Source organism: Mobula hypostoma, chromosome 5, assembly GCF_963921235.1.
Source record: "Mobula hypostoma chromosome 5, sMobHyp1.1, whole genome shotgun sequence".
NCBI lineage: Eukaryota > Metazoa > Chordata > Chondrichthyes > Myliobatiformes > Myliobatidae > Mobula > Mobula hypostoma.
The window spans coordinates 78,123,139-78,144,873 of record NC_086101.1 but is presented as its reverse complement, the minus strand read 5'-3'; the positions used below and the strand labels follow the sequence as shown (position 1 = coordinate 78,144,873).

Genomic DNA, 21,735 nt, shown 5'->3' with positions numbered 1-21,735 from the left:
ATCCCACACTTGTTGATAAAATCTCAGATGGCAATGAGGGCTCATGCAGAAGTGAGATAGATTGGCTGGTTGAGTGATATCACAAAACCACTGAATATCTGTAAACTTAGGAAATGATTGTGGACTTCAGGAAGGGGAAGTTAGGGAAAAACGTACCAGTTCTTATTGAAAGATCAATAAGAAAGTTCTTATGGAAAGGGTGAGCAGCTTCAAGCTCTGGGTGCAACATCTCAAAGGATCTGTCCTGGACCCACATTGATGGGACCCACGAAGGCAGTATGCCAGTGGATCTGCTTCATTGGGAGTTTGAGGCAACTTAGAAGGCCACTAAATACTCGTGGTCTTTGCAATTATAGATTTTCTATTCTATAGATGTACAGTGGAGAGCATTTTGACTGGTTGCATCACAACCTGGTACGAAGGCTCCAAAGCACAGGATGGAAAGAAGCTGCAGGGACTTGTAGACTAGGCCAACATATCAATAAGCATCTTATGATACCTTGTAGTAATGGCTGTTTCTGTCTTGCCACAAAACAACAAATTGCATGAGATATGTCAGTGATAATCTGCAGAGTCACTAAGTTGCAAAGCTGAAAAAAAATTATATTCTTTCAGAAAACTAAAAATCCAAACATGGTGGAAATCTGATATAAAGACTTGGGCATTCATTTAAAAAAGTTTCAAGGCAGAGTAGGGTACACCTCCTATTTCTGATAAAAGGTAAACTCTGCTTCTCTTTTCCCTAACCAGACTACTTCTGGCATTTTCAGACCCTGCCACCATTTTTTCGTTGACTCATTAGTTTAATGTAACTACTACTACAGAATCTTTCCTCCAAGACAACCACTTGAAAAAGTGGTCGCAGAGGCTCTGGCAGAGTATGGCACACAAAAAAAAAAGTTGAACAGCAGTATTTTTTTTGTATTCTGGTTTACCATAGAACCATAGAAACTACAGCACAGAAACAGGCCCTTTGGCCCTTCTTGGCTGTGCCGAACCATTTTCTGCCTAGTCCCACTGACCTGCACACGGACCATATCCCTCCATACACCTCCCATCCATGTATCTGTCCAATTTATTCTTAAGTGTTAAAAAAGAACCTGCATTTACCACCTCGTCTGGCAGCTCATTCCATACTCCCACCACTCTCTGTGTGAAGAAGCCCCCCCTAATGTTCCCTTTAAACTTTTCCCACCTCACCCTTAACCCATGTCCTCTGGTTTTTTTCTCCCCTTGCCTCAGTGGAAAAAGCCTGCTTGTATTCACTCTATCTATACCCATCATAATTTTATATACCTCTATCAAATCTCCCCTCATTCTTCTACGCTCCAGGGAATAAAGTCCTAACCTATTCAACCTTTCTCTGTAACTGAGTTTCTCAAGTCCCGGCAACATCCTTGTAAACCTTCTCTGCACTCTTTGAACCTTATTTATGTCCTTCCTGTAATTTGGTGACCAAAACTGAACACAATACTCCAGATTCGGCCTCACCAATGCCTTGTACAACCTCATCATAACATTCCAGCTCTTATACTATGTCGACTCAGGCCTAGGGGGCCGGCATTGGGCGTAAGGCATAAGGCATTTAATGTAACATTTCCATTTAATCAAACTGGTTGTGACATATCCGCATGGTAGTGTAGTAGTCAGCACAGCGCTTTACAGTACCAGCAACCCAGAATTCAATTTCCAATGCTGTCTGTAAGAAGTTTGTAGTCTGCACTGTGACTGTTTGGTGCTCTGGTTTCCACTCACAGTCCAAAGACGTACTGGTTGATAGGTTAACTGGTCATTGTAAATTGTCTTGTGATTAGGCTAGGATTAAATCAGGGGTCGTTGAGCAGCATGACTTGAAGGATTGGAAGCATCTCAATAAATAAATAAATAGATTCTATTACAGGGACTTATGTCTCACAATTAAATCATTAGACATAAACCAAGTCAATGTATAATTTGCAAGTGAGATATTCAACAAGTTATTTCAGAAAAGTGAATATTTTCTGCCTTTAAAACAGTTACCAAATAGTCAACAAGTAATTAGGATAAAGCATGATCACTGCAAGGTCAGAAACACTCCTGTGGAATTTTCATTGGTCTGTGAAATTGCTGGAGATGTAGAAACATCCTCTGATTCACTCAAAGAATCACTCCATGAACATTTTCTGTGTACAGTTATCCTCAGTTTTGGTACAAGTATTAACATGGCCAAGTGAAAATCTATAATCACAGTGCCAACATCTCAGCTGGCATCAGAAAGCAATCTAATCTTTACAAAACTGGATAAGCTGCTTCATTCCAGAGGAACAGCAGCATTATACTTTCCCGAATTCAGGAAAAAGCAATAAAAATACATTTCCCTCCATAATCTTACAACAATACTTCCAACAAGTTTGCTTTAGCCAAATGAGAAACCAGATAAATTCTGTAGCTAGGCTATCCTGATCAGTCCCAATTTTTTTTAAATATAAAGTGAATCATAATGTGGCAAGAGTGTTGGGTAATTGAAAACAAAATTAATACTTTCATATAATTAAATTACATACAACCAAATCTATCTCACATTTTTTACATATAGAATGCATCTGAAATCCATACATTTCCCTGCTCTGTTCCTGTTAATAGATGCCAAAGACAGTTCCTTATAATTTGATTATTGAGCTTCCTAAAGTGCTCTTCTGCTTGGATCATCAACACTAAAATCTATGCAGGATTGGTCTTATAGTGATATGCATTGTAAAATTAGTGCATATTCAACAGATTCGTCCAAAGTAAGAGTGCCATCTGCTGACAGTAATAAGGAAGTAATGCTTGTCAGAATAAAGGGTGATAATGCAGTATCGAATTCTTTGGAAATGCCGATGTTTGGGCTTCAGTCTCACTCATTAATCGTATCAATGAATGTCAGTGTACACTCTGCATCTCTACAACAGGGGGTCCCAACCTGGGGCCCACCGACCCCTTGGCTAATGGTAAGGCTTCATGGCATAAAAAAGGTTGGGAAAATTTGGTCTACACATTCAAGAAATTACTGTGAAGTTCCTTGAGTCCAACAGAACATCTTCCAGTCCAAACAGTTGTTCAACTCAAGTTGATTCTATTCATTTAGACTACACTGTATCAGAGCTGCCACTGTCCTGCTATGCCATGGATTTCATTTTTATCAGATCATGACACCATCCAATGCAAAGTAGTTTACACGATGACGCAAGGAAAGAATACCGAAGCATACAAATATTATAAGTTTACCCTTTCTCTGCAGTTATATTTCATGTTTTCCTTTAGTCATATATGACACGATTAGCTACTACTTACTTTTTCCAGTAGCTGTTCACGTTCCTCCTCAACTGCTTCATTCCATATAGTCATATCATTGAGACTCCTTTGGGTTACAGTAAGAACGGTAAATCCAGCAGCCGGAGCCTCGGGAAACATAGACTGAAAATCTGAGTAAGAATGTGACAATCAAATCACCCATTCCAATCACAAAAAGCCGAAAGCTAAAAACATACACGTGCCCACACTACATTTATACCAGACTTTGCTCCTTTATTGACTTTATACGGATACTGCACTGGTAGACTGAAGGTGGGGAGTTAAAACAGGGTTCCCCAACCTTTTTTGCACTGCAGACCGGTTTAATATTGACAATATTCTTGTGAACTGGCTGACGGGGGGTGGGAGGTGTTAATCACAACTGGAATATAGGTGATAAGTCAACTATAAGTCACTTATAAATAGCTAATACACTCAATTTTGTTTCTAAAAGGGTTTATCTAACGAATTTAATATTGAACCACAGCGCATATTTTCCTCGCATGAATATAGTGATAAGTCAATTATAAGTCACTTATAAGTCAATAGCATCATATCATTTTAAGTAACGTTTGGATATTAAACACACAGCGTATATTTTCCTCATATGAACATATAAAATCATTGCAACACACCAATATTGCTGAATCAGTGGGAGCCCTGGGCTTGTTTCCCTGCAACAAGACGGTCCCATCGAGGGGTGATGGGAGACAGCGATACTCAGAGGAGGTTCCTTATACCTTATTCCTTAAATCCTCCCGGAAGGGGGGGAGAAGATGGCGGCGTGCACGGCCACTTCGGTGGTAATGTCTGTTATCTGTCAAGTAGGGGACCATGCACAATTCTGAGTTGATGGAGACAGACGTGAGAGCACAGAGGAACATCTGGAAAACTTCTGAAATGCCCGCTTCGCTGCCGCTGCTACTGTGTGGTAACCAGAATCTCCAGAGCTGAAGGCCCCGAAATCCTCGGCTTTGTGTGTTTCAGCAGCCGAGGAGAGATCGAAGGCGCTCGGGAGGCTGTATCAGATAGGCTGGTCGGAAGCTCGAAGTTTTTCGGACAGATGGACTCAGTGTCGGCTGCTTCCAAGGTATCGGCAAGTTGACGGTGCCTGGAGGTTTATGGCAGGGAGTTTTTCCTTTTTGCCGCCTGCTATCGGGGACTCGGGGGTCGATCAACTTGGGACTTTAAGACTTTTTTTTTTACTGTGCCCATGGTCTGTTCTTCATCAAATTATAGTATTGCTTTGCACTGCTGTAACTATATGTTATAATTATGTGGTTCTGTCAGTGTTAGCCTTTGGTTTGTCCTGCTTTCTGTGATATCACTCCAGAGAAAAATTGTATCATTTCTTAATGCACGTATGCATTTCTAAATGACAATAAATGAGGACTGAGTGTTCTCATAATCTAATCTAATGTCCAGTCTATTCCGCAATTTAGTTTTCGTTGCGTTCATTGCAGAAAACCCTGCTTCGCACAGATATGATGTTGGAAATGGAAGCAACGTTTTCAGTGCTTTCGTGGCTATCTCAGGATACCTAGCCTTGACTTTGATCCAGAATGCCGGCAGAGATGTTATGTCAAACATACTTTTCAGCCCACCGTCATTTGCAGGCTCGAGGAGTTGATCTTCTTCCCGTGCTGACATGGATGATTCACTGGGAACATTCACAAATGGGTCACGGACCCATTCCTTTGCACGTCTTGGGTCATTTGCGGTTGGGAAGTAACACTTGAATTCAGTCGACAGCGAAGATAGGTGTTCGCGCACCAGCTGTGAGCCTCAGTCTCTCCCAAATTCCCAGCTAATGTTGGGAACATGTCAAATATGCCCCTGTCCACTCGCCGTCCTCACAGTTCCAGTTTGGCTGTGAAAGAAGACACTTTATCTGCCAACTTGAAGACAGTTGTCATTCTCCCCTGAAGTAACAAATTGAGTTCATTGAGCAGGTTGAAGATGTTACACAGGTAAGCGAGTTTCGCTATCCACTCTTCGTCACTGAAGTGTGCTGCCAGTGGTGACTTTTTTCCTGAAAGAAATCTCTGTAGCTGCTCTCTTAACTCAAAAACCCTGGTCAGGGCTCTCCCCCTTGATAGCCACCTGACTTCAGTGTGTAAGAGAAGGCGTTCGTGTTCTGCATCCATTTCCTCGCAAAGCTGCTCAAACAGACATGAGTTAAGGGCTTTTGCTTTGATGTGATTGATAACTTCAACAACGTCACTCAATATGCCGTTAAGATCAGGTGACATTTTTCGGCGAGCCAGCATTTCCCTGTGCGTGACACAGTGTGTAGACTGGCATTCAGGAGCAACCTCTTTGACTTGGGTAGTGAAACCAGATTCATTAAACTGTTCCAACAGCTGTGCTTCGATGTCCTCCGCTATGTCATCAATTCTCCTTGAAACTGTAGTAGCTGAAAGAGAAACCGGTGCCATCTTGTTAGCTGCAGCTTCTCCCAACAGTTCACGGCACATGTCCTTGGCAGCAGGCAGAATCAATTCTTCACCAACAATGAAAGGCTTCTTAGCCTTAGCAATACGGCTAGTCACTAAGTACGACGCTCTCAGAGCAGGAGCATTTGTGGAGGTGGTGGCTCTCAACACTTGCTTCTGTCCCGCTTGCTCATGTTTTTTCCGCTCAAAAAACTCAACGGGTTTGTCTTTAGTGCAGGGTGCTTGGAATCAAGGTGCCAAAGCAGATTTGAGGGCTTCATTGCCTCATTAGACAGCTTGTCTCCACATATCACACACAAGGGGCTTGGAGCGTGAGTCACCAGTCGCAATAAAGCCATATTTTATGTACCACTCATCGTATTTTCTGTTGAAGGAAGCTTTCTTTTTTTTTGCAGTCTCTGCCTCAGCTGTCTCTGCGTTATCATCATCGTTAGGCCTTTTATGTCCCCTACCATCTCTTCCAAAGAAACTCTCAAGCGACGTTTGTTTTTTACTCATTGAGTAGTTGTAGGTTAATGACCGACTGATGTCCTCGCGTGGGTAATGACCTTGCGTGCGTTCAAGTTCAACAGTACGTGACAGGGAATGAGGAAAGGTGCAGATGACTCATATCGTTTCCTCGCGGCCCGGTGGTTGGGGACCACTGAGTTAAAACAGGGGACAGAAATGGCAAGAAAGAAATATCTTCATTCCTTCTCACCTACTAACATAGAAGGATTTCAGTCATTATACCTCCAAGATTATGTACAAGCTGTTTCTAAACTATTAATACCTCTGATGAAGTAGTCATATCAGAAGGGGAAACATCAAATGGCATTTTTTGGAAACAATTTGTCTAATAAAAGTTAAAAATGAAAAGACGGAGAGATTGTATCGAAAAACCTTCGATAAAGAAATATACTAGTTTAGCATTTACATATTCAATATATACAAAACATTATAAAGCTTTGTTAAAAGTGTGGGTATCACTACCCAACAACATCCAAAACTTATTGAATTGATAAGTGGGTAACAGCATATCATATTTTATAAATCAAATGTTATCTTTATCCTTACTTTCCTCCGAAACAATACATTAACCATATAACCATATAACAATTACAGCATGGAAACAGGCCATCTCAGTCCTTCTGGTCTGTCCCAAACTCTTACTCTCACCTAGTCCCATCCACCTACACTCAGCCCATAACCCTCCATTCCTTTCCTGTCCATAAAGCTGTCCAATTTAACTTTAAATGACAACATCGAACCTGCCTCAACCACTTCTGCTGGAAGCTCGTTCCACACAGCTACCACTCTCTGAGTAAAGAAGTTCCCCCGCATGTTTTTCTAAACTTTTGCTCTTTAACTCTCAACTCATGACCTCTTGTTTCAATCTCCCCCACTCTCAATGGAAAAGGCCTATCCACGTCAACTCTATCTATACCCCTCATAATTTTAAATACCTCTATCAAGTCCCCCCTCAATCTTCTACATTCCAAAGAATAAAGACCCAACTTGTTCAACCTTTCTCGGTAATTTAGGTGATGAAACCCAGGTAACATTCTAGTAAATCTTCTCTGTACTCTCTCTATTTTGTTGACATCTTTCCTATAATTCGGTGACCAGAACTGTACACAATACTCCAAATTTGGCCTCACCAATGCCTTGTACAATTTCAACATTACATCCCAACTCCTATACTTAATGCTCTGATTTATAAAGGCCAGCATACCAAAAGCTTTCTTTACCACCCTATCCACATGAGATTCCAGCTTCAGGGAACTATGCACCATTATTCCTAGATCCCTCTGTTCTACTGCATTCTTCAATGCCCCACCATTTACCATGTATGTCCTATTTTGATTAGTCCTACCAAAATGTAGCACCTCACATTTATCAGCATTAATCTTCATCTGCTATCTTTCAGCCCACTCTTCTAACTGGCCTAAATCTCTCTGCAAGCATTGAAAACCTACTTCATTATCCACAACTCCACCTATCTTAGCATCATCTGCATATTTACTCATCCAATTTACCACCCCATCATCCAGATCATTAATGTATATGACAAACAACATAGGACCCAGTACAGATCCCTGAGGCACACCACTAGTCACCGGCCTCCGATCTGACAAACAGTTATCCACCACCACTCTCTGGCGCCTCCCATCCAGCCACTGCTGAATCCATTTTACTACTTCAATATTAATACCTAACGACTAAACCTTCCTAACCAACCTTCCACGTGGAACCTTGTCAAAGGCCTTACTGAAGTCCATATAGACAACATCCACCGCTTTACCCTCGTCAACTTTCCTAGTAACCTCTTCAAAAAATTCAATATGATTTGTCAAACATGACTTTCCATGCACAAATCCATGTTGACTGTTCCTAACCAGACCCTGTCTATCCAGATAATTATGTATACCATCTCTAAGAATACTTTCCATTAATTTACCCACCACTGACGTCAAACTCACAGGCTGATAATTGCCAGGTTTACTCTTAGAACCCTTTTTAAACAATGGAACAACATGAGCAATATGCCAATCCTCTGGCACCATCCCTTTTTCTAATAACATTTGAAATATTTCTGTCAGAGCCCCTGCTATTTCCACACTAACTTCCCTCAAGGTCCTAGGGAATATCCTGTCAGGACCCGGAGACTTATCCACTTTTATATTCCTTAAAAGCGCCAGTACTTCCTCTTCTTTAATCATGATAGTTTCCATAACTTCCCTACCTGTTTCCCTTATCTTACACAATTCAATATCTTTCTCCTTAGTGAATACCGAAGAAAAGAAATTGTTCAGAATCTCCCCCACCTTTTTAAAACTGATAATCCTGCAAGATTGGGACTTTGTTGATGCCAAACAGATTTTAGAATGCAAGAAGACAGCAGAAAGCAGCTCTTTGGCTGCTCAAGCTGCCTGACATTCAATATGTTCTTTCCTGATCCACCCCAGATCTCATCTCCTGTTCCAGATTCACACAGTCCTCAATTCCCTGATATTTAAAAATGTATCTACTTTCCCCTTTAAATATATATCCTGTAATCTAGACTTTAGAACCATCTAAGTTAATGAACTGAAAGATACACCACCCTCTTCAACAAATTTAAATCACTGTCCCCATTGTTGTAACATGTCCCCTTGTTCAAGATTCACCTCTTTGGAAATGATTGTGGACTTCAGGAAAGTAGATCTACCTTGTTAAGCCCCTCAGGATTTTATGTTTCAATAAATCATACCTCAAAGAACATACATCTAATTTCTGTGATTGCTCATGATAGGACAGTTCTCTCATCCCAGGAATCAGCCTTGTGAATCTCCTTTGAACAGCTTCCAATCCTAGTATATTCATTTTTAAATAAGAAATTGCACTCCAGGTGAGGTCTTACCTCCATGTATTGTACCATTTCCTCATTTCTAGATTCCAACATCCTTCCAATAATGGCCAATATGTCATTTGTTTTCCTTACCATTTTCTGTAACTCTATGCTAACGTGCTGTGATTTGTATGCATGAATACCCAGATCTTTCTATCATTGGCTCAATTTATCCACTTAGGTAGCAATGTGTCCTTAGGTTCCTCTTTCTAAATGCAAAGCCTCAAACTTAGATTCATAGAGCTATCCAACACAAAGAGGTCCTTTCACTGACCTAGTCTCATTTGCCCTTGTTTGGTCCACATCTACTTATTTACTTAGCAAAGCAGTGTATAACAGGCCTTTCTGGCCCAACAAGCCGTACTGCCCAGTAACCCATCTATTACTACTAGCCCAGTCAGGGGACAATTTACAATGACCAATTAACTTACTAACCTGTTGGACTGTGGGAGGAAACTGGAGCACCTGGAAGAAACCCATATGGCTCACGGGGAGCATGAACAAACTCCTTAAAGGCGGCGCCAGAATTGAACTCTGGAGCACTACAAGTTGTAATAGCGCCATGATAACCACCACGCTACTGTGGTCTAAAGCTTTCCTATCCATGCTCATGTTCAAGTGCCTTTTAAATTTTGTTAATGTACATGCCTCGAACACTTCCTCTGTCAGCTCTATCCATATATAGACCATGAAGAAGTTGGAGGTCAGGTTACTATTAAATCTCTTCTCTCTCACCATGAACCTATGTCCTCCAGTTCTTGATTCTCTACTATGGGGAAAAAAATTCTGTGTGTATTCCCCCAATCTATACCTTTCAATATTTTGAACACCTCCACAGACTAAACCCTATTCTCCCACACTCCGATGGAATAAATTCTAAGCCTCTCAAACTTACTCCCTCAAGACTTGGTAGTATCTTTCTAAATCTCCTCTGGACTCTTTTCAATTTAGCATATCAGGGTGATCAAAAGTTTAACACAATATTCCAAGTGTGGCCTTACCAACATCTTATACAACTGCAACATAACATTCCAATTTCTATAATGAATGCTCTGACTGATGAAGGCCAACACACTAAAATATTACTCACCATCCCCTCTCGCTGTAAAGATACTATCAGGAAACTACGTACTTGCATTCATAGGGCTAGCTACTGAATCTTCGGTATTTCACTAGATACATCCTTCTAGCCTGAAGAAAACACTAATTTATTCTGGTCTTCCATACAATAACCAACTTCACATCAAGTAACACAATTCCCTTAATACCACGTGTCTTATTGTATGTACCAACCTATTACATGGCACCTTGTCATATGCCTTCTAAAAATCCAAATACGTACACCACATCAACAGGTGTGAGCTATAAATCCACAAAGAATCCTATCAAATTTGCCAAACAGGGCTTCCTTTTCATAAGATCATGCTGGTTTGGTTTGATTTCATACTTCTCCAAATGCTTTTCTGCATTATTGAATATTATTCTTGTAATACTTTTTAATATTTGAATACACTTCTGATATTTTTGTTAAGATATTATACAGATTTATATTAATATTTTTCCAATGAATATTGGCAGAAGTCCGGATCCATGAGGAAGAGAAGCGGATGCCAAAGGCAGTGGAACAAGGGTCCCAGGGTGCCTGGACAAAATGGGATCTGCCTAAGCGCAAGATCTCATGGGCAGAGTTATGGAGACTGGAGCCCTTCCGTATTTCCTTCCTCTTGCAATCTGTGTATGACACCCTTCCTTCACCATTACATCTGTACACATGGGGGATGAAAGAGGACCCGAACTGTAAGCTCTGTGGTCAAAAGGGGACTCTGGCTCATATACTGCCCAGGTGTAAATCAGCTCTAACTCAAGGACGGTATAGGTGGCGCCATGATAAGATGCTTCTGGCTCTTGCTGACATACTAGAGCGAGAGAGATGCAAGAAGAGGATGGCTGGCACAGATTTGAGGAAGGTCATCACCTTCACCAAAGAGGGAGGCAGGCCTTTCGTATCCAAACAACCAAAGCCCAGTCTGCTGCTAACGGCCAGGTCCTGGGAGATGAGGGTCGATGTGGGAAGGAGGCTGCAGTTCCCTGATGTGCTGCACACAACCCTACACCCGGACATTGTACTGTGGTCAATTGAAGACAGGAAAATAATTCTGGTTGAGCGGGAGGAGGGATGGGAAGAGGCCCACGAGAGAAAGGCCTTGAAGTACCAGCCCTTAGTGCAGGTGTGTAAAGACAAGGGATGGCAGGCATGGTTGTTCCCTGTGGAGGTCGGCTGCAGAGGTTTCCCAGCCAAATCAGCATGGCGGTTGTTGTCAGATCTGGGCCTGGATGAAAGGTGCAAAAAACAAGCAGCTCATAGGATGGGGGAAGAGGCAGAACGAGTCTCTTGTTGGATTTGGAGTAGGCGAGAGGAGGGAAGCTGGAAGTCAGGAGCAGATGGGCAGTGATTTGGCCACCACTGCCGGCCCACCAACTGGACAGTGTCGTGGTTAAGGGTCGAAACACTCTGTGAAGGTTGGGAACCACCTGATGACACCTGCTCCTGGCTGAAGGCTACGGTTACCTAAAAAGGCATCTGGAGAATGCACCCTAACAGGTGTATGTAACACGTAACAAGTGAAACAAGAGAACCAGGGTCCTGGCGAGCTAGATGCTGAAAGCACATGATTTCCAAATGGTCAGACGGTAGATTATCAGAGTTTAGACCACAAGAGGTAGGAGTAGAATTGAGCCATTCAGCCCAATGAGTCTGTTCTACCGTTCCATCATGGCTGATTTATTCAACTATACGAAGTGCTGTATTTTATGAAAAAAATTAAACACATGCAACAGACCTTTGCGTAGCAGCTCTGGGCATACTTGTATGACGCATTCCACCTTTGCATTTGTAAAATAACTTTCTGCAACACTGATGTGCTGTGGTTGTGGCTCAACTTCATTTCCCTGAAATAAAAGCCAGGAACTGTTTCAACACTAGATCATTGAAAAAGAACCAGTTTGTCCTGCTCCAATTACATATATTTAAAAGTACTTAAGCTTGAAACAATATACTGTGCAACAATACAAGACGGTGATAATACGGTAAAAAGACTGGCTTACCAAATATAGACCTCACGGTAGTTTAACGCTCATTAAATCATTCCCACAGAACAACTGTTAATAATCGACGAACCATTTAGTGTTATTTATTGTAATTTTCCCTCCAAGAGGACCACAATCTTGTTATTGGGTTTGGAGACTTGCATGCCTCTATGACCCGGAGAGCTACGTTGGTTGGAGTCAGGGCTTTATGCTTTGGCTCTTGGTAGGGTCACCCATGCCAAACAGGTCGAAAGGTAGAGGCCAGACCAAGAGTGATCCACTGGTCATCCAGGTTCAGGGGTTCAGCTCAGGGATAACAACCCTGATTGGTAAAACAAAATTGTTATAGAAACAGCAATGAAGGGTCCTTCTACGTTTGACTGTAATGGTATTCCTGAGTCTCCACCTGGGCTTGAATGACTGACAGTAATGAAAACTGAGAGGAAGCTACTGATATGATGAAGAAAGCCCTGAACACCGCCAGAAATAGAGGATCTTTATTGCTGCCCTAGACACCAGTGGTTTGATGGGCAGTAAAAAAAAATGCAATTTTCAGTTGTCTACATATTACTTGTTCCTAAACTGTCTTACAATTACGACCAGTAACAACATTATTAGAGTACTTTTGAGCTATGTAGACACACACACTGCATAAAGGTAACAAATTAATTTTGTAATCTTTCTGTTTAAGCAAACCTGATACTTCACGCAAGACACTAATTACGTTAACGAAAAACCAACTAAAATCCTACCATTTAATATTGCAATGAAGAGCCAGCTGAAGAGTGCAGACTATTACATTAGTTTCAGTGACTCAGTCAATGTGCTAAGTTTCCAAATGTCAGCAATCATTAACAAATGGCAGTAAAGAGATAGCGGAGAGCAAAACAAATAGGAGAACTAGCATCACCTGTATATTTCAAATTATTAATCAGCAATTTCATAAAAGGAATGTAAATTTTTTTAAACTGTTGGATGGCAACATTTTAAATTACAAGTAAAAGGATGTTGATAATTACATTTGAAAATATCAGATTATTAAATATTGTTTTCTTGCCTGAAATTCATTGACAAACTGTGCAAGGACGAACTCGTGCTTTTCACTTGATAACGGCTCTGTCAGCACATCTGGCAGCATTTTACGCACTGGGATTCTTTTCAGGTTAGTGACACCATTAATATGGGAATCGAACCCCATGTTACCCGGTAGTTGAAATCTTTGATCCTGAGGTCCAAATGGTCCCATCTTTTCATCAGGCCATACAGTCTGCAAACCTAAAAAATATGACGAGAGCACAACTCAGCACAAAGATTCAGAACTTACATAAATGTAGTGGAGGAGAGGTGTGATATTAAAAAAAATCCCACTAGCCATTAAGAGAATTATTGTTCTTAACTAGAGATCATTTTAGGAATTTTACTTTTTGCAAATATAAACGCTTAGGCGTGTATTGATTTTCCATGTGGGCAGTATTTTTTTCTTGCATCATTAACTGTAAATTGAAAAGCAGCGTCACACAACATTCTTTTTACTAAACTGAGTGGTTAAAATGGTGTCACCGTGGCAGTCTGGTTTTCAGAAATATTCAATAGACAACATTTAATAACGAGATAATAAATACCGGATTTAAAAAGGACAGGCATTTAAAGGCAGGCAACAGTTCTAATGTATTAGTTCTTTGTTAAAGTGGCATCAATAGATTATGTTTGCAATGGACTCCACCTAGGATCTTCAGGCTCATATGCAACAGTCAAAATTTGGTCAGAATTAATTTGAAATAATTACCATAGTTAACTAATTAAAACCGTTCAACATGAAGGGAGACTATTGGCCTTGAAGCAACACGAGGGAAGAGGTTGAAGGAATAATATCACAAAAAAGTTGTATACGAAAAGAATCAAGAGACTCAATATGGCTTTCTTTCGGGGAAAAATGAGTTATCAATTCAACTTAAAAAAAACACGATTAAAAATGAACTCCTAAAATTGCTCAGGGCTAATTGCCTATATTGATTATGCTTGGGGGAAAATATTTTTATATGATAACAAAACATTATGAAAGAAGACAGGCCTCAGGGTTCTTTTAAAAACTTGTCAACTTCGGCAAGTTCAATTCTATGTGTATTTTTATAATTTAGAACACAAAATCATTACAGTGAAGGCAAGAACTCTGTGTACAATTTAGCACGAGACAGAATACACTCAGTGGCCACCCTCGTTAACGCAAATATCTAATCAGCCAGTCATACAGCAGCAACTCAATACATAAAAGCACGCAGACATGGGTCAAGAGGTTCAGTTTTTCTTCAGAACAAACATCAGAATGGGAAAGGTATGTGATCTATGTGACTTGGAATGTTTGTTGATGCCAGATGGGGTGGTTTGAATATCTCAAAAACTGATGGTCTCTTGGGATTTTCATGCACAACAGTCTCCAGAATTTACAGAGAATGGTCAAGAAACAAAACAAAAAAGAATTCAGTGAGTGGCAGTTCTGGGCAAAAATGCCTTGTTAGTGAGAGGTCAGAGGACATACTGGTTCAAGCTGACAGGAAGGTGACAGTAACTCAAATAACCAAGCATTACAACAGTAGCATGCAGAAGAGCATCACTGAACACACCTTGAGCAGCAGCAGAAGACCAGAAAGATACACTCAGTGGCCACTTTATTAGGTACAAGAGGTCACTGAGTACATATTACTGGGAAATATGCAAGAAACTAATTGATAATACTGCTTTAAGTGAAATGCAATAGGCAGCAAGTCTCCTTCTATGTCACGTGGAAATATATGAAATTAAAAATATTGGATACAATTGCTTCCTTTCCAAGTTAATCTAACATACTAATCTTCAAATGAATTTTGCTAATATGCTATAACGTAAATGCCAGCGAAGAAGAATAATAAACTGTTGAAAGAACTCAGTAGGTCAAGCGGTGGCAAAGAGATAGTTGATGTTTCTTATTGAGACCCTGCAGCAGGAGCTGGAGATTTTCTGCTTGAGATTACATCTGTAACCATTTGTGTATCAATAAGAGGAATACTGTTCTTACCTTGATCAAGTGGTACAACTGCAACGTAAGGTTCATCAGACCCTGAAGAGCCAGCAGTGGCAAATGTTCTAAAGGTTGCAATCCTTTTAACCAACGTCTGAACCTCTGGCAGGTAAGTAACTAGCCTGGCTTTGGTGCAAAGCACCTGTAAAAGAGGAGCAGATAGTTAGGAGAGAAAACAATGATAATTTATTTCTTAGTAGATTTGCTAGTTACTGAAAGATAGTGACCTTAGAATTAACCTACAAAATATGAAGAATGGATTTCATGCACAAATGTGCAACAGACATAACATAAGCTGTTACTACCAGAGCTGAAATTCGATACAATTTGGACTCTACATTTTCTGCCAAGTTAATGCATATTCAACGTTAAGTAACTTAAACTTCTTTCCAAAGTGTGATAGGAAACAGGAATAAAAGGGAGGAAATGAGAAAAGTAGCACTAATCAGAAAATAACAAAATTTATTGTCCTTCATCAAAAGAGGTGTAACTGCATTTATCTTCTGCCTTTCATAGCTTAAGGAAGCTTCAAGGCATTTTTTTTAAACCAATGATACATTTTAGAAGGGAATATTAAAAAAAAGCATGATATGGAAGTGACCAATGTGCACATTACCAGATAACTGGTTTTAGTTAGAGAGTTTAAAGGATAAATATTTTTCATAACCACTGAGCTTCCATTTCAGCTTTAGACATTGCCAGAATTTATTTTCTGTCCACCCGAGCAGGCAGCTATCTCCCATATATCATGCTGTTTCCTGCAAATAAGGAATGATACAGCAACGCTGAAACATACTCCTAGATTGGATGCTCAAATTTCAAATCCAGGGTGTGGCCTTGCAGACCACCGATTCCAGGTCAGTGTTGCCGACTGAGTCGTTGTGGGAAAAAGAACATCCGGATTTTGCTGAGGCAGATGTGTAGACGAGGGTCTCTGTAGGTGAGTGATTGCACCTCTCTCACTTTCACTCGACAGTGGGGAGAGCTTGCTACGGATTCTCCAGTTGGAGAATTTCCGAATAAAAAGCTACGCGGCAGACTGACACCGTAACAGAGTAACTGCCAGGCAAACAATAGTTTTTGTTAACTGCAGATTAAAGTCTCTCTTTGGGTGCTTTGCTATTATTTGGTGGGTGTTGGGCACTGATGCCTTTTTGCTGCAATGGATGGAGGAGGGGGGAGGTTGATTGATACTTGGGGGAGAAGGGAGGGGGGCTTTGGGGTTGTAATGTTTTTCGTCGTTCATTCTTTTGGGGTTCTTCTGTTTTTGTGGATGTCTGAGAAGACTAAGTATTTCAGGTTTTATTCTGCATGCTTTCTCTGATAATAAATGGAACCATTTGAATTTGAAGTAAGTCTGGAGTCATTGAGCTCAGGAGGCAGTGGTGAGCTGAGGCTGGCAATATACATGTCATGACACTCATTCTGAACAGCAGCTCCTGAATTTAACTAGTTTAAAAAAAAACATTTTTTAGTGCCAGTTTGCCTTCTCTGGAAAGTTAGATTATGAGAAAGAAGATAAAGTTTAATAAAATAAGATAATAGAGTATTTACAAATGGAAGACATCTTGTAAAGTCCTTTCTACAACTTAGATTGATGCCATATTTTGAATCAACATATTTTCAAAATTTAAAACTTCTGATATCTGGCCAGAATTGGCAGAGAATTAAAAGTTAATCACAAAATGCTGTCATGCTTATTCCAAAATTACATTTAACTCAAAACAGCCGGTTAATTTAACGCAAAAACATGCTTCTTGCAGTAACTCACAAACAAGATTAATTTTCTTAAAAAAACACATTTGTATATTTTAATCATATTCAGATAAACTGAAGGGGAAATAAGTGATTCATCAATATTGCAACTCCATTTGTGGACACCTAATTTCTAAAGAGCAACCAGAAGGAAAAAAATCCAGAAAGTACCTTGGCCATTTTGCTTGTTTTCTGCACCACTTACTTCTGTAGAACAGAAAACAAATACAGGAGTTTTTTTTTATTATGAAGACAAGTCAATGTAGGTCCTGGAAATCTGGAGCAAACTGCACAGAACATAGAGAATTTAATTAACTTTAATAAATCATACCGCTTTGTATGAAAGATCAAACTAATTATCAAACCACTTAATTGTAGGTAACTCTACCATGGACGGTCCCACACCCGGCTGCAAAAGGAGGAGAGTTGACCCCCAACACGTTAAAAACCCGGAACTACAGAAACCCCAGGCTCCAAAGACCCCATCCCTGGAAGAGGAAGGATCTTCGATGAGCTACACAGGAAAGACTAGCTCAGGAAAAAGGCCTTTGACGAGCTGCTGCGGTGGCCTATGCCCCAGTAGGGGATATGGGCTGAAGTAAGCAACCTGTCTCAAAATAATTTTATGAATCTAGTAAGCTGTATTTTTGTTTAAAAAGGTAGTAAATTATTTCAGGAAGCAAATTTGCTGGAAGATCTACTGCATTGCTCATTTAAGACCAAGTGCAATCTAACAACAATTATTCAAACAACAGTCAGTCAATATTTGAGAATGCTTGTTATACTTCAATACACGTCCATGGGAAAATTACTGTTACTCCAGATTCAATGCAGCATAAAACATAATAAGCATAAATAACAAAATTAAAAATTCAACAATCAGTGGCAGATGAGGAGATGAACACTGATCAACAGTCATAGACAGTGCAGCCTGACGCCTTCTCAATCATCGTGGGGCACTTCACCCAGGCTCGCATGAAGAAGACAGTGACAAACTACTACCATCATGTCACCAGTGGAGCCAACATACTTGACCACTGTTACACCACTCTGGAAAGTCCAATCACCTGGCTGTACTTAAAACACAAGAGATTCTGCAGGTGCTGGGAAATCCAGAGTAACACATACAAAATGCTAAAGGAACTCAGCATGTTAGGCAGCATCTATGGAAATGAAAACAATAGATATTTCCAGCTGAGACCCCTTATCTGGTTAAAATTCTACTCTTGGCATACAGGCAGACACTGAGGACTGCAGCAAGAGATGCAGCTGAGCGCTTACGGGACTGCTTCGAATCCTTGGACTGGATCATATTTAGGAATTCATCTTTGAATCTGACTATGCCACAGTCACTGCTGACTTCACTAAGCCCTGGGAGGATGACTGCATGCCTTCAAGAACATATGAAACATACCAAAACAGGAAGCTATCGATGAACCAGAGATTCACAATCTGCTGTGGGCTAGGTCTATGGCGTTCAAGACCGTTAATCCAGAACCCTATGAGGTTCACTTACAATGCACAGAAGGCCATTGTGAGAGCAACAAGGCAACTTATTGTGAAGTTAGACACAACTGGACGTACAACAGCTGTGGCAGGATTTGCATGTCATTGCTCACTATAAGGCAAAATCTAACTGCATAAATGGCAGGATGCTTCACTCCGATGAGCTCAATGCCTTCCAATCATGCTTTGAGTAGGAGAATAACACTACACCTGTACAAGTCCCCATAGTATCTGGTGTCCCTGTGCTCCATTTCAGAAGCTGACGTCACTACATCTTTCAAAAGATAAACTCTTGCAAGGTATCAGGCCCGAGAGTGTACTTGATAGGGTACAGAAAATTTCCGCCAAGCAACTGGCTGGAGTGTTCAAGGACATCTTCAATCTTGCACTACTGCAGTCAGAGGATCCCATCTGCTTCAAAAGAGCAACAATCATACTAGTGCCCAAGAAAAGCACAGTGAACTGCTTCAATGACTATCGCCCAGTAATGCTCACATCTATTGTGATCAGGTTCTTTGAGAGTTCTGTCATGGCTAAAGTCAACTCCAGCTTCGGCAAGGACCTGAACCTCCTGCAATTTGTCCACCACCTCAGTATGTTTCAGCAGATGCAATCTCACTGCCTCTCCACCAGCCTGAACATCAGTAATACACGTCAGGCCACCGTTTATGAATTACAGCTTGGCATTCATCACCATCATCCCCAATACTAATCGACACTTCAAACAGCGGGCCTCTGCACCTCCTTCTCTAACTAGATTCTTGACTTTCTCATCGGAAGACCACGGTCAGTACAGATCCGTAATGACATCTCCTCTCTGCTGACAATCAACACTGGTGTACTTCAAGGATGCCCAAAGCTCTACTCTCTACACTCACGACTGTGTGGCGAAGCACAGCTCAAATGCCATCTATATATTTTCTGATGACACCTCTGCTGTTGGCAGAATCTTCGATGGTGACAACCGTCTGTGCAGGAGTGAGAAAGATCAGATGGTCAGCAAGACCAAGGAGCTGATTGTGAAATTCAGGAAGGGGAAGTAAGGTGAACATATATCAATCCTCACTGAGGGGTCAGCGGTGGAAAGATGAGCAGCTTCAACCTTTCACCATCAGCATCTCGGAGGGTCTATCCTTGGCACAACACATAGATGCTATCACTAAGACAAGCCAGTAGCTACACTTCATTAGGAGTCTGAGGAGATTCAGTATGTCACCAAAGATTTTAGAAAATTTCTACAGATGTATGGAGAGCATTCTAACTGGTTTGCATCACTGGCGGGTACAGAGGCTCCGATGTGCAGCCTCTTTCGATCTGCAAAGGGTTGCAGACTCAAGTCAGCTCCATCCCGATTCTTTCCTGTAGATTGGAACACGTCTACTTCAGGCTATGAACAGGACAATCCTGTCCATCCTGTAGGGTACAGTCTTCCAGTTATTCTATTGTGTTTCTTGTAGTTACTGTGATTGCCCGCAAGAAAATGAATCTCAGGGTTCTATATGGTGACATACAGTATACATACTTCGAACTTATCTCCCTTGATCATAACAACAACCTTAATGGATAAACTGGCTTTCTTGTCCCAGTGGGATCAATATGGAATTTTATTCTCAGTCTAAAGACAAGCATTTTAAATATTTACCAAACTGCTAATGGGTGTAACTTCTTATGGGTATCACTGCAGTAAATTTTGCCCTAACAAAGCCTTCTGATTTCAACATCAAAACTCAGTAACAAAATTCAACAGATTCAGATGGTATCATTCCAAGTTTGCCCTACTAGTTGTTTACCACTGAGACCAAGTTTTTTTTCCCCTCAATCCTTTAGAAAATGGTTTTGAGTCAATCTAAAATGCTTCAGTACAGGGCAAAATCTTGCTTACAGAGTGTTAAATTTATACAAAGCTAGGTTCATTACTTTAAAATAAGCAATCAAGTTTAGGTAGAAAAATTTCTTCCTACTGAGCTACCTGGCAACATTATTAATAGTGACTTGTTTTTGAAGTATTTTGGAAGAATGCCAAAAAAAACAGAAGTAGGTCTTTGCCAACTCTACCATTTAGCAAGATGACAGCTGACCTCTAATTCAGCACAACTGGAAACAGGCGATTCACTTTTCTAATAGGAGTTCATGGAGAAGATGGGTGGTAGTTGGTTAGGATGAGATATAGATGGTTCTGTTGCAAATGGTAAAGAGTTATACAGTGTTGGCGGGAGGTCTAGGAGATGGAGGGCAGGATAAAAGGCAGTGACAAGTTTATGAAGCCAAAGACACTTGATAGAAGGTGTTTGAGATGTAAGGAAGGTATGATGTCTATTGGAAGTGGAAAATGATGGGGCTGAGTTATGGATGAGCAGCAATTAAAATCATGAAGAGGGGGGTGTAACAAGTCAAGGAGTCATTGTGAGGCTGGATAGAGGATTGACTGATTGATTGGGTGGGTGGGTGCCATTGTAGAGGATGGATAGGAGATTGAATGGGAGGGGGTTGAGCTGCGGTAAGGGCAATTGTGGAGGACGGATAGGGGATTGAATGGAAGATGGATGGGGAAGGGGTAATTTTGGAGGCTGGATAGGGATTTAATGCAAGATGGATAGGGAAGGGACAATTTTGGAGGCTAGATAAGGGATTAAATGCAAGATGGGCACGGAAGGAGGACGTGATTACGGACAAGGGTGTCTATCGCCGTAATGAATGTTGAGTGGATAGCCAGAGGAGTGCAAGTTCCTCGTTTATTGGTGGTGGGAGCAGTTAGGTCTCGGAGCGGCTCGCCTACCATGCAGACACGGGCCGCCTTCGCCGCCGGAACGAGGAGGTCTAGTCCAGCCTGCTCAGTTCCGATGTAACGACAAAAGACACTTCTGCCGCTCTCCCTAGGGACCGAATAGCACCGACAGTCGCGCTCAAACTCACACAGGGTCCGTCCACCTTGGACCAGAACTCAGGCCGCGAAACCACCTCCTCAGACCGTCAGCACGTACACCTGACGTCATCCCGTTAGACGTAGCGTCACCCGTAACCATGGCGCCCCACAGCAGCGGGACCGATTCTCAATCTCTGTTGCTACGCTAAATAGTAACTGCGATCCATAAGACCCAGCCCCATCAAGTACACTGTAATGCATTTATAAAATAGCCTGATGATGATAATATTCTGATGTGAAACGGTGAGCCTTGATTCACATTCTCCGAGCT

The 21,735-nt window shown here is 41.1% G+C and overlaps 1 protein-coding gene across 4 annotated transcripts in view; it reads right to left on the bottom strand.

Annotated features, from left to right (window-relative positions):
* The window catches only part of mmadhcb (metabolism of cobalamin associated Db), a 42,838-nt gene extending 21,311 nt beyond the window's left edge, over window positions 1-21,527 (bottom strand). The window contains exons 1-6 of one of the 4 annotated variants that reach the window (XM_063048584.1): window positions 21,455-21,527; window positions 17,207-17,322; window positions 15,278-15,422; window positions 13,283-13,500; window positions 11,979-12,087; window positions 3,313-3,443 (exon numbers count right to left, since the gene is read on the bottom strand). In XM_063048584.1, coding sequence (XP_062904654.1) covers window positions 3,313-3,443; window positions 11,979-12,087; window positions 13,283-13,500; window positions 15,278-15,422; window positions 17,207-17,215 — 612 coding nt within the window. In that variant the 5' untranslated portion in view covers window positions 17,216-17,322; window positions 21,455-21,527. Of the gene's footprint in view, window positions 1-3,312; window positions 3,444-11,978; window positions 12,088-13,282; window positions 13,501-15,277; window positions 15,423-17,206; window positions 17,323-21,317 lie in introns of all 4 variants that reach the window. The other 3 variants (XM_063048586.1, XM_063048587.1, XM_063048585.1) reach the window with 3 other exon arrangements.
* Between the last annotated feature and the right edge of the window lie 208 nt (window positions 21,528-21,735).